Source organism: Heptranchias perlo, chromosome 3, assembly GCF_035084215.1.
Source record: "Heptranchias perlo isolate sHepPer1 chromosome 3, sHepPer1.hap1, whole genome shotgun sequence".
NCBI lineage: Eukaryota > Metazoa > Chordata > Chondrichthyes > Hexanchiformes > Hexanchidae > Heptranchias > Heptranchias perlo.
This window is the reverse complement of record NC_090327.1, coordinates 122,109,039-122,122,627: the sequence shown is the minus strand read 5'-3', so window position 1 is coordinate 122,122,627 and position 13,589 is coordinate 122,109,039. Positions and strand designations below refer to the sequence as shown.

The 13,589-nt window shown below is 42.2% G+C and overlaps 1 protein-coding gene across 3 annotated transcripts in view; it reads right to left on the bottom strand.

Annotated features, from left to right (window-relative positions):
* The window catches only part of LOC137320195 (vacuolar protein sorting-associated protein 8 homolog), a 168,534-nt gene that overhangs the window by 123,323 nt on the left and 31,622 nt on the right, over positions 1-13,589 (bottom strand). For 2 of the 3 annotated variants that reach the window (XM_067981913.1, XM_067981914.1), the window contains exon 3: positions 4,858-4,988. In XM_067981913.1, the coding sequence (XP_067838014.1) occupies positions 4,858-4,988 (131 nt within the window). Of the gene's footprint in view, positions 1-4,857; positions 4,989-13,589 lie in introns of those variants that run through there. The other variant, XM_067981915.1, reaches the window with a different exon arrangement.

The following is a 13,589-nucleotide window of genomic DNA, read 5'->3' as shown; positions in this document are numbered from 1 at the left end:
ATCAACATTCCCCAATCTATCATCATTTAAATAATACGCTGCCTTTCTGTTTTTCCTTCCGAAGTGGATAACTTCACATTTATCCACATTATACTGCATCTGCCATGTATTTGCCCACTCACTCAACTTGTCTAAATCGTCTTGAAGCCTCTTTGCATCCTCCTCACAACTCACGATCCCATCTAGTTTTGTGTCATCAGCAAACTTGGAAACATCTAGGCAATAGCAATAACATAATAAGGTTTAAAATAATAATTGAGAAAGACAGGAGTAAGACAAAGACCAAAGTAATTAATTGGAAAAAAGCTTATTTTGAGGGGATGAGAATGGAACTAGGGAAAGTAAACTGGAAAAAATTGACAAATAGAGATAGAACAGCAGTGAGAAATATTTAAAATGGTGATCAAGAGCGTTCAGGAGAAATACATACCTCTAAAAGCAAGAACAAACTAGCCAATAATGAAACACCATGGATGAATAAGGAGATAAGGATAAAATTGAAACTAAAGAAAAAAGATATTCTCTAAGTACATAACAATAAAGGAGGATGACAAAAGAGAATGATAGGTTAGGAAAGAAGTCAAAAAAATTACAAAAGCAAAGAGGAACTATGAAATTAAATTATCAAGGTATATAAAAAAAGCATTCTAGACACAAACAACAAGAAAAATCAGAATAGGGATAGGGCCACGAAGGGATAAATTCACAGGTAATTACAGCGAAATGGCAGAAATATTGAATAATTACTTTGCCTCAGTATTTACCAGGGAGACTAACACGGTGGGCATGACATTCGAAGACGAGGTCAAAAAAGAAATAAAAACATTTAAGATTGAAAGGGACGAGATAATTGATAAACTAATCAGACTTGAAAGGATAAGACCCCTGGTCCGGATGGATTGCATCTGCGAATATTAGAAGAGGTTAAGGAGGATATAGAAGAGGCATTATTACATATCATATAAAAATTCATTAGAAAAGGGAATAGTGCCAGAGGACTGGCAGACAGCTAATGTTATTTCAACATTTAAAAAGGGAGATAGGACAAGTCCAAGGAACTATAGACCAGTTAGCTTAACGTCGGAGGTAGGAAAGATAATGGAATCTTCATACAAAGATGTAATAGAAAAATATCTAGAGAACAAAAATATAATGAAGAACTGTCAGCATGGATTTCAGGAGGGAAAGTCATGCTCGACCAACCTTATTGACTTCTTTGAAGTAACAAAGAGTAGCCAAGGGTAATGCAAAAGATATAATATACTTGGATTTGCAAAAGGCCTTCGATATGGTCATTGTAGACTCATGACTAAGGTATGTGGAGTCAGGGGACAGGTAGCAGAATGGGTAGCAGGTTGGCTACAAAACAGAAAACAGAGAGTAGGGGTTAAGGGTAGCTACTCAGACTGGCAAAAGATGGGAAGGGTGTTCCACAGGGATCAGTGCTGGGACCACTGTTGTTCACTTTTGCTTTTTGTGGTATATCTCAATGATTTGGACTCAAATGTAGGGGGCATGATTAAGAAGTTTGCAGATGATGCAAAAATTATCCGTGTACTTGATAGTGAGGAGAAAAGCTGTAGACTGCAGGAAAATAGCAACAGACTAGTCAGGTGGGCAGAAAAGTAGCAAATGGAATTCAATCCGGAGAAGTGCGAGATAATGCATTTGGAGAGGGCAAACAAGGCAAGGGAATACACAATAAGTGGGAGGAGATTGAGAGATGTAGAGGAAGAGAGGGACCTTGGAGTGCATGCCCAGGGATCCCTGAATATAGCAGGACAGGTAGATAAGGTGGTTAAGGCGACATGTGGGATACTTTCCTTTATTAGGCGAGGCATAGAATACAAGAGAAGGGAGGTTATGCTAGAACGGTATAAAACACTAGTTAGGCCACAGCTTGAGTACTGCGCACAGTTCTAGTCACCACATTACAGGAAAGATGTGACTGCACTAGAGAGGGTACAGAGGAGATTTACGAGGATGTTGCCAGGACTGGAGAATTTTAGCTATGAGGAAAGACTGGATAGGCTGGGGTTGTTTTCTTTGGAACAGAGGAGGCTGAGGGGTGATTTAATTGAGGTGTATAAAATTATGAGGGGCCTAGGTAGAGTGGATAGGAATGACCTATTTCCCTTAGCAGAGAGGTCAATAACCAGGGGGCCTAGATTTAAAGTAATCGGTAGAAGGATTAGAGGGGAGTTGAGGAGAAATGTTTTCACCCAGAGGGTGGTGGGGGTCTGGAACTTACTGCCTGAAAGGGTGGTAGAGGCAAAAACCCTCAACTCATTTAAAAAGTACTTGGATATGCACTTGAAGTGCTGTAACCCACAAGGCTACAGACCAAGAGCTGGAAAGTGGGATTGGGCTGGATAGCTCTTTTTCAGCTGACACAGACGATGGGCTAAATGGCCTCCTTCTGTGCTGTAAATTTCTATGATTCTACAATTCACAAATTTACATTAATGATTTAGATTCAGGAATCGGAAGCATAATTTCAAAATTTGCAGACGACACCAAATTGTGGGGTGTGGTTAATACAAAAGGAAGAATGCGTCAAAATGCAAGAGGACATTAATGAACTTGCAGAATGGGTGTGTAATTGGCAAATGAATTTGAATGTAGGTAAGTGTGAGATGGTGCATTTTGGTAGGAAGAATGAGGAGGCCACATACTGCTGGAATAATAGGAATCAAAATGGGCTAGATGAGCAAAGGGATCTGGGGTACAGATACACAAACCATTAAAAGTAGCTCCACAGGTTAATAAGGCCAAAAAAAAAGGCAAATCAAGCACTGGGGTTCATTTATAGAGGGAGAGAATTGAAAAGCAGAGAAGTTATGTTAAACTTGTACGGAACCTTGGTTAGACCACAGTTAGTGGAGTATTGTGCACAGTTCTGGTCTCCATATTATAGAAAGGATATAGAGGCATTGGAGAGGGTGCAAAAAAGATTCACAAGGATGATCCCTGAACTGAATGAATTTTTAAAAAATCCTTTCATGGGATGTGGGCATCGCTGGCCAGGCCAGCATTTATTGCCCATCCCTAATTGCCCTTGAGCAGGTGTTAGTGAGTCGCCTTCTTGAACCATTGCAGTCCGTGTGGTGAAAGGACTCCCACAATGCTGTTGGGTAGGGAGTTCCAGGATTTTGACCCAGCGCGATGGAGGAACAGCGATATATTTCCAAGTCATGATGGTGTGAGACTTGGAAGGGAACGTGCAGGTGGTGGTGTTCCCTTGAGCCTGCTGCCCTTGTCCTTCTAGGTGATAGAAGTCGCGGGTTTGGAAGCTGCTGTCGAAGAAGCCTTGGCGAGTTGCTGCAGTTCATCTTGTAGATGGTACACACAATAGCCACGGTGTGCCGGTGGTGGAGGGAGTGAATGTTTAAGGTGGTGGATAGGTGATGGATGATATACTTATCAGGAAAGGCTGAACAGGCTGGGGCTCTTTTCTCTAGATAAGGGCAAGCTGAGGGGTGACCTGTTAGACGTCTTTAAGCTAATGAAAGGGTTTGATAGGGTAGACGTAGAGAAAAATTTTCCACTTGCGTGGGAGTCCAAAACTAGAGGTCATAAATATAAAAGTCGCAAATAAATCCAATAGGGAATTCAGGAGAAGAATGTGGAATGCACTACCACAAGGGATATTTGAGGAAAATAACAGATGCATTTAGGTGGAAACTAGATAAGCACATGAGGGAGAAAAGAATAGAAGGGTGTGTTGGTACAGTTAGATGAAGTATGGAGGGAGGAGGCTTGTGTGGATCATAAATGCCGGCATAGACCAGTTGAGCCGAATGGCCTGTTTCTATGCTATAATTTCGATTTAACTCAATGTAACTCTTTCATCTCACCTTGTTACCTTTATACAAGAACTTGAAAATGTTCAATCACTACAATACAGCATTTGTGAAAAGCTGAACAATCCAAAGTTTAAAACAAAAGAACAAATAAGTTTACCATTTCGGCCACAATTCGAGCCACATTTTAGGAAGGATGCGAAGGGTTCCAGGGATGAGAGACTTCAGTTACGTGGATAGACTGGAGAAGCTGGGGTTGTTCTCTTCAGATCAGAGACAGTTAAGAGGAGATTTGATAGAAGTGTTCAAAATCATGAAGGGTTTAGATAAAGTAAAAAGAAACGTGTTCCCATTGGCAGAAGGGTCAAGAACCAGAGGCCACAGATTAAGATGATTGGCAAAAGAACCAAAGGCGACATGAGGAAAAACTTTTTTACGCAGCGAGTAGTTATGATCTGGAATGTTCTGCCTGAAAGGGTGGTGGAAGCAGATTCAATCGTGGCTTTCAAAAAGGAATTGGATAAATACTGGAAGGGAAAAAACTTGCAGGGCTACGGGGAAAGAACGGGACTAACTGGATTCCTCTTACAAAGAGCCGGCACGGGCTCGATAGGCCAAATGGCCTCCTTCTGTGCTGTAACCATTCTATGATTTCAAAAGAATACAGGGGTTTTCAAAAGGATATAAAACTGCTAACGTGCACCATAATCTACTCTATAAAGCTTCAATAGGTTTGGCATCTAAAGAGCAGTAATGGTCAAGACTACTTAAAAAAAGGTGCTATAAAACACTCAAATCAAAGGTCACATGCACCTTAATGTTCCAATAGTTACCATGAATAAAGATTTTCCTCACTCCTTTTCAATGTAACATCTGGTACCCTATCAAAATGAATTTTCTACATAACTGTATAGGTAGCAAGAAATAAGACTTTTTTTTTTTAAAAAGTAGATATAGAAACATTTGTTATGTTGAAGGATACAAAAGTTTATTCAGAAAATAGATACTAGATGCCAAATCATATTTCACGCATGCGTTAAATAATTGAACTCACCATTTAACAGCTATCGGTTTTGTACCACTATCAGATGTTTCTGCAGTGTCAACTTTTAAATTGTTTGCAGGCAGCTCTGTAAAAGATACCTCTGAAAGAAATAGGCATCTCTCATCTTCAGACTCAACACCCTGTTAATAAACAAATTTTTTAAGATGTACAATATATACTGTACATAATATTTTACAGTAAGTTAGAAATTGTTTTGCCATCACTACAGAAATGACTGAAAAGATCAGTCCTCGTGTAAATTTCACCATGCACCAAGGAGATGGGATTACATGGGCAGTTGGCATCTACGCCACTAGCACAATTTTCACCATGAAAAACAACCACCAAAATCAGGAAGTTAAGGCTAGAATCAAACAGCTATTTTACAAATGAATTATAAAATCTCTATCTGCTTCTGTAATCAGGAATGTCATCATAAACATTGAGCTTATACAATCACAAAACATACGCATGCATAATGCCATTCAGAAGATTACTTATCTGAATGCATGAAGAATTCGTAATAAGGTAGGCGAATTAACAGAGCAAATAGATGTAAACGGATACAATATAATTGCGATTACGGAGACATGGCTGCAGGGTGACCAAGGCTGGGAGCTGAATATCCAAGGGTATTCGATATTTAGGAAGGACAGGCAAAAAAGGAAAAGGAGGTGGGATGGCATTGTTGGTAAAGGATGAAATCAGAGCAATAGTGAGAAAGGATATTGGCTCAGAAAATCAAGATGTAGAATCCGTCTGGGTGGAGGTAAGAAGCACCAAGGGGCAGAAAACACTGGTGGGAGTTGTCCATAGACCTCCAAACAGTAGTGGTAATGTAGGGGACAGCATCAAACAGGAAATTAGAGATGCATGTAACAAGGGTACTACAGTAATCATGGGTGACTTCAATCTACAAATACACCAGCCAAACCAAATTAGCAATAATACTGTGGAGAATTAATTCCTGGAGTGTGTACGAGATGGTTTTTTAGACCAGTACGTTGAGGAGCCAACCAGGGAACAGGATATCATAGATTGGGTATTGTGCAATGAGAAGGGGTTAATTAACAATCTTGTTGTGTGGGGTCCTTCAGGGAAGAATAGAATTCTTCATTAAGACGGAAAGTCCAATCCAAAACTAAGGTCCTAAATCTAAACAAAGGAAACTATGAAGGTATAAGGAGTGAGTTGGCGATGATAGATTGGGAAATTTTATTAAAAGGCATGACGGTGGATAGGCAATGGCTCACATTTAAGGAACGAATGCATGAATTGCAACAATTATACATTTCTTTCTGGTGCAAAAACACAAAAGGAAAAGTGGCCCAACCATGGCTAACGAAAGAAATTAAGGATAATAAGAGATCCAAAGAGGAGTCATATAAAGTTGCCAGAAAAAGTAGCAAGCCTGAGGATTGGGAGCAGTTTAGAATTCAGCAAAAAAGGACCAAGAGATTGATTAAGAGGGGGGGAGGAAGTATGAGAGTAAACTTGCAAGGAAGATAAGTGGACTGTAAAAGCTTCTACATGTAAAAAGAAAAAGATTAGTGAAGACAACTTTAAGTCCCTTACAGTCAGAAACAGGAGAACTTATAATGGGGAACAAGGATATGGCAGAGCAATTAAACAAATACTTTGGTTCTATCTTCATGGAAGACGATACAAATAACTTCCCAGAAATGCTAGGGAATCAAGGGACTAGTGGGAAGGAGGAGTTAAAGGAAATTAGTATTAGTAAAAAAATATTGCTGGAGAAATTAATGGGACCGATAATCTGCATCCCAGAGTACTAATAGAGGCAGCCATGGAAATAGTATTTGCTCACTCATTAGTTGTCATCTTCCAAAATTCTATAGATTATGGAACAGTTCCTGCAGATTGGAGGGTAGCAAATGTAACCCTACTATTTAAAAAAGGAGGGAGAAAACAGGGAACTACAGACCGGTTAGCCTAACATCAGTAGTAGGGAAAATGCAAGAATAAAGGATGTGAGAATAGGACACTGAGAAAATATTAATGGGATTAGACAAAGTCAACATGGATTTATGAAAGGGAAATCATGTTTGACAAATCAACAGGAGTTTTTTTTTGAGGATGTAACCGGTAGAATAGATAAGGGAGAACCAGTGGATGTGAAATTAAAGCACATTGGATTGGGGGTAATATACTGGCATGGATTGAAAATTGGTTAACAGACAGGAGACAGACAGTAGGAATAAATGGGCCTTTTTCAGGGTGGCAGGCAGTGACTAGTGGGGTACCGCAGGGATCAGTGCTTGGGTCCCAGCTATTCACAATATATATCAATGATTTGGATGAGGGAACCAAATGTAATATTTCCAAGTTTGCTGATGACACAAAACTAGGTGGGATCATGAGCTGTGAGGAGGATGCAAAGAGGCTTCAAGTTGAGTGAGTGAGCAAATACATGGCAGATGCAGTATAATGTGGATAAATGTGAAGTTATCCACTTCGAAAGGAAAAACAGAAAGGCAATGTTTTATTTAAATAGTGATAGATTGGGGAATGTTGATGTACAAAGGGACCTGGGTGTCCTTGTGCACCAGTCACTGAAAGCAAACATGGAGGTGCAGCAAGCAGTCAGGAAGGCAAATGGTACGTTGGCCTTCATTGCAAGACGATTTGAGTACAGAGCACGGATGTCTTACTGCAGTTATACAGGGCCTTGGTGAGACCACACCTGGAGCATTGTGTGCAGTTTTGGTCTCCTTACCTAAGAAAGGATATACTTTCCATAGAGGGAGTGCAGCGAAGGTTCACCAGACTGATTCCTGGAATGGCAGGACTGTCATATGAGGAGAGATTGGGTCGCCTCGGCCTGTATTCACTCGAGTTTAGAAGAACGAGAGGGGATCTCATTGAAACATATAAAATTCTATAAAATTCAGGGCTAGACAGACTGGATGCAGGGAGGATTTTCCCCTGGCTGGGGGGGGTGGGGGGGTCCAGAATGAGGGGGTCACAGTCTCAGGATATAGGGTAGGACATTTAGGACTAAGATGAGGAGAAATTTCTTCACTCAGAGGGCGGTGAACCTGTGGAATTCTCTACTACAGAAGGCTGTGGAGGCCAAGCCACTGAATATATTTAAGGAGCTAGATAGATTTCTAGACACAAAAGGCATCAAGGGGTTTGGGGAGAGAGCAGGAATATGATATTGAGATAGAGGATTAGCCATGATCACATTGAATGGCGACACAGGCTCGAAGGGCCTACTCCTGCTCCTATTTTCTATGTATCTATGTTTCCTTCATCTTCCCTTCCTCTTACAATCTACATGATTTAAAAATTAAAACTGAGCATCACTTTCCATTATTTCACTAACCGTGACTTACCTCCTATCTTTTCTAATTTTGGTGACCCTGTATTATGAGCCTTAATCCTTCAACCAAATTTCTCAACAAAGAAAACAGCTGTCAAAAAGATCTACAATATTAATACCACTGTGCTATTAGTGCAGAGTCTATAGTTCTCAGTACCAGCACAAACATTATACCTACTAGTCAAAAGCAGAATACTGAGGCTGCTGGAAATCTGCAATAACTGTTTCCTTCTCCACAGATGCTGCCTGACTTGCTGAGTATTTCCAGTATTTTCTGTTTTTATTATACCTACTTGTGTTAGAAAAAAGCTGGACTGGCTCTCACCCACACTGAAGCCAAAGTCTACAGCTCTAGATACAACTTTTCAGTCTCAGGTTACATCTCATTTCTATTGTTGAGACATTAAACTGAAGTCCTATCTGCCTGTTCAAGTGGATGCATAGGGGATCGTTCTCAAAGAACAGCAGAGTTCTCCCTGCATTCTGCCACATTAATCCTTCAAACACCACCAACAAAACAGATTAACTAAACAGGTCAACTAATTGTTCATCTCACTGCTATTTAGGGACGTTGTGTGTAAATTGGCGATGTACTTGCTTACTAAACAAGTGACTACACTTCAAAAGTGACTCATTAGCCATGCAGGGCTTCTGAGACATCCCAAGAATGTGAAAGTTACCATATAAATGTAGGTTCTTTCTATAGTTGAGATGCAATTGCCAGCTAGTCCAGCCTGTTTTTTTTTAGGATAAACCACTTGGCACTTAGATCAGGATTCTTTCACAATTAAAATTAAGTTGGAATATCTTTACGAATGGTTAATAACTTTAACCCTTACATATGAATGGCTAATACTTTAACCCTTACACTGCCAGTAAAAATTTCTTAAACAAAATTTAATCCAGTGTTATAACAATCACTATAATTTGGCTATTTATCCTTTAGGGCTTTACCTTTCCATATTTCTACTGCTAAAAAGGGTATATAGTACTGTGTTGTCACAATGCATTTTATGCATGAACATTTTAAAACTCTTTACTTCATCAATTGACTTCTGTAACACTAAAGAACTGTATTGTTTGAGCTGAATCAAGCAACCCTTTTCCCATCCTCCATACAAGCATAAAGGACAATGAGAATTGTAAGCCCTTGATCAGTATTTGGTATTATACTGCAAGCAATTCTTCCCCCCCCCCCCCACCACCCCCTTCCCACTAAAGCACTGTGAAAAGCAGAGTGAACGGTTGGAGTTAAAGTACTGGCTCTTTCCTTAGGTATAGTCCTAAGTGTAAAGTAATATAAGCAAAAGAGAAATCAGGAGAAAGGTGGACATTTATAAAAAGGATTTATTGAAAATATAAACTGAAGTCATCTAACAGTAAGCACACACCACCAAATTATTGTAGGACTTCCATAAATTAATTGAACTTATACCAAAACAAAATACAGCTGTCACAGGGTACATTATTCATAGAATTATACAGAAATTACAACACAAACTGGCCGTTTGGTCCAACTAGTCCATGTGGGTGCTTATCCTATACAAGCAGTAGTCCTAACCCCATCCTATTTCCATATCCATATCCCTTTATTCCCCTTTCTTTCAGACACCTATCTAACCTATTCTTAAATGTTAATATGGTTTCTGCTTTAATGAACTCCGGTACGGCATTCCACAGCCTCAAGTAAAAAAGAGTTTCTCCTGCTCTGTCCTAAATCCCTTGCATTTAATCTTATATATATGTCCCATCGTTCACTTCCCTCATCACTGGAAATAGTCTGTTTCGATCAACCTTTGTCCAGTCCTTCAGAATTTTAAACACCTCTATCAAATCACTCCTTAATCTCCTTTGTTCTAATGAAAACAGCCCTAATTATTAAGGCTTTTTTCTATTTGTACTTTCTCATATCAGGCAACAATCTAATGAACCTGCCTCTCTCACCTCAACATACTCCCTAGTGTGGAACCCAAACCCTCATACAATACTCCAACTGTGACCTATTAAGGTTTTATATGCATTGACCAATTCATTTTGACTTTGAAATTCTACATCTCTATTAACTTTTTTTTAAATTGGCGTATCCACTTGTGTACCTGAACTCTGAAATCCCTCTGCTAGTATCATAGTAGTCATGATGTGGAGATGCCGGTGATGGACTGGGGTTGACAATTGTAAACAATTTTACAACACCAAGTTATAGTCCAGCAATTTTATTTTAAATTCACAAGCTTTCGGAGATTTTCTCCTTCCTCAGGCAAATGTTTCAAGAGCTCCTTGAAGCCTACGCATTTATACATATAGAACAATACATGGTGTTTACAGACTGCCCCTGCAACTGCCCGTTGCCAAGGCAATCACCGTGTTCAGACAGAGAGGTGTCACCTGCAGAACCCCCGAATACACATTCAACAAAAAAACAAACAGGGAAAAAAAACAGAGAAAAAAAACAGAGAGAGGCAGAAACATCCGGAAGGCAGAGAGAGCCAGCAAATGACCCATTATATTAAAAACAGATAACATTTGTTCGCTGGTGGGGTAACGTGTAGCGTGACATGAACCCAAGATCCCGGTTGAGGCCGTCCTCATGGGTGCGGAACTTGGCTATCAATTTCTGCTCGACGATTTTGCGTTGTCGTGTGTCTCGAAGGCCGCCTTGGAGTACGCTTACCCGAAGGTCGGTGGATGAATGTCCATGACTGCTGAAGTGTTCCCCGACTGGGAGGGAACCCTCCTGTTTGGCGATTGTTGCGCGGTGTCCGTTCATCCGTTGTCGCAGCGTCTGCATGGTCTCGCCAATGTACCATGCTCTGGGGCATCCTTTCCTGCAACGTATGAGGTAGACAACGTTGGCCGAGTCACAGGAGTATGAACCATGCACCTGGTGGCTGGTGTCCTCTCGTGTGATGGTGGTATCTGTGTCGATGATCTGGCATGTCTTGCAGAGGTTACCGTGGCAGGGTTGTGTGGCGTCGTGGACGCTGTTCTCTTGAAAGCTAGGTAGTTTGCTGCGAACGATGGTCTGTTTGAGGTTGGGTGGCTGTTTAAAGGCGAGTAGTGGAGGTGTGGGGATGGCCATATCGAGGTGTTTGTCCTCATTGATGACATGTTGAAGGCTGCGGAGAACATGGCGTAGTTTCTCCGCTCCGGGGAAGTACTGGACGACAAAGGGTACTCTGTTGGTTGCGTCCCGTGTTAGTCTCCTGAGGAGGTCTATGCGATTTTTTGCTGTGGCCCGTCGGAACTGTCGATCGATGAGTCGAGCGTCATATCCCGTTCTTACTAGGGCGTCTTTCAGCGTCTGTAGGTGTCCATCGCGTTCCTCCTCGTCTGAGCAGACCCTGTGTATTCGCAGGGCCTGTCCATAGGGGATGGCCTCTTTGACGTGGTTAGGGTGGAAGCTGGAAAAGTGGAGCATCGTGAGGTTGTCCGTGGGCTTGCGGTAGAGTGAGGTGCTGAGGTGCCCGTCTTTGATGGAGATTCGTGTGTCCAAGAAAGAAACTGATTCTGAGGAGTAGTCCATGGTGAGCTTGATGGTGGGATGGAACTTGTTGATGTTATCGTGTAGTCTCTTTAGTGATTCCTTGCCGTGGGTCCATAGAAAGAAAATGTCGTCGATGTATCTGGTGTATAGTGTTGGTTGGAGGTCTTGTGCAGTGAAGAAGTCCTGCTCGAACTTGTGCATGAAAATGTTGGCGTATTGGGGTGCGAATTTGGTCCCCATGGCTGTTCCGTGTGTTTGGGTAAAGAACTGGTTATCGAAGGTGAAGACATTGTGATCCAGGATGAAGCGGATGAGTTGTAGGATGGCTTCCGGAGATTGGCTGTTGTTGGTGTTGAGTATTGATGCTGTCGCAGCGATGCAGTCATCGTGGGGGATACTGGTGTATAGTGCCGAGACGTCCATCGTGGTGAGAAGTGTTCCTGGTTCAACTGGTCCGTGGGTACTGAGTTTTTGTAGGAAGTCTGTAGTGTCACGACAGAAGCTGGGGGTTCCCTGTACGATGGGTTTCAGGATGCCCTCGATGTATCCAGAGAGGTTCTCACACAGGGTTCCGTTGCCTGATACGATGGGACGTCCGGGTGTGTTGGCTTTGTGTATCTTTGGGAGGCAGTAGAAGTCTCCCACGCGGGGATTACGTGGGATGAGAATGCGTAGGATGCTTTGAAGGTCTGGATCGAAGGTCTTGATCAGTTTGTTGAGCTGGTGGGTGTGTTCTTTGGTCGGATCTGCGGGTAACCGTCTGTAGTGTTCCTGGTTGTCCAGTTGTCGGTATGCTTCTTTGCAATAGTCTGTTCTGTTCTGTATGACTATGGCTCCTCCTTTGTCCGCTGGTTTGATGACGATGTTGCGGTTGGTCTTGAGAGCGTTGATGGCGTTGCGTTGTGCTCGGGTGACATTCTGGACTGTCTTCTGAGTGCGGCTGATGAATCTGGCATTGACGCATTTCCTGACAGCTTGAGCATACATGTCCAGCTGAGGGCAGCGACCCTCCGGAGGAGTCCAGTTTGACTCTTTCCTCTTCGGTTGCTGTACCGCGGATCCCTCTGTCTGCTGTTCCGGATCGTCGATTGTCTCATTGGGTTCGCTGCTGAAATCTTGGGGTTTGTGGTAGAATTCCCGGAGCCTCATTCTCCTGATGAATTCCTCTGTGTCCGCCGCGAGACCAGTGGGGTCCATTTTGGTAGTGGGGCAGAAATTGAGCCCTCGGCTGAGAACTTCGATTTCGTCTGGTTGAAGGGTGTGGTCGGATAAATTGACAATAGACTTCCCTGTGGTTGCAACCGTGGTACCAGGGGAAGCTTGGTCGTTGCTGGTGGTGATGCCGAGTTTCTCAAGCTTCCTGCTCTTGGTTTTCATGTAGGCAGCGTAGTTCCGTTGCCTCGTCTGTTTGGCGGTATAACGTAGCTGGTCTGCTGTGTCCTGAGTACAGGTTGAGAGTATGGACTCTATCTTGGTTTCGAGGTTGTGGCGTCTGCTGTAGAGTTGGTGTATGAGATGGTTGCGGAGTGTGCGAGAGGTACGGCGGCAGAGTCTCTCAGCGTAATCCGAGTTGTATGTGGACTTGAGTGGGTTCGTGATCTGGAGTCCTTTCGGGATCTTGTCTGCTTTCTTGCAGCTCTGTAAAAACTTGATGTCTGTGTCTAAATGCGCGATCTTCTTGGATATCCTTTCCACTGTGAGCCGGCAGTTTGTGGTGTCGATGGTAGTCATGATGTGGAGATGCCGGTGATGGACTGGGGTTGACAATTGTAAACAATTTTACAACACCAAGTTATAGTCCAGCAATTTTATTTTAAATTCACAAGCTTTCGGAGATTTTCTCCTTCCTCAGGCAAATGTTTCAAGATCTCCTTGAAGCCTACGCATTTATACATATTGAACAATAATACA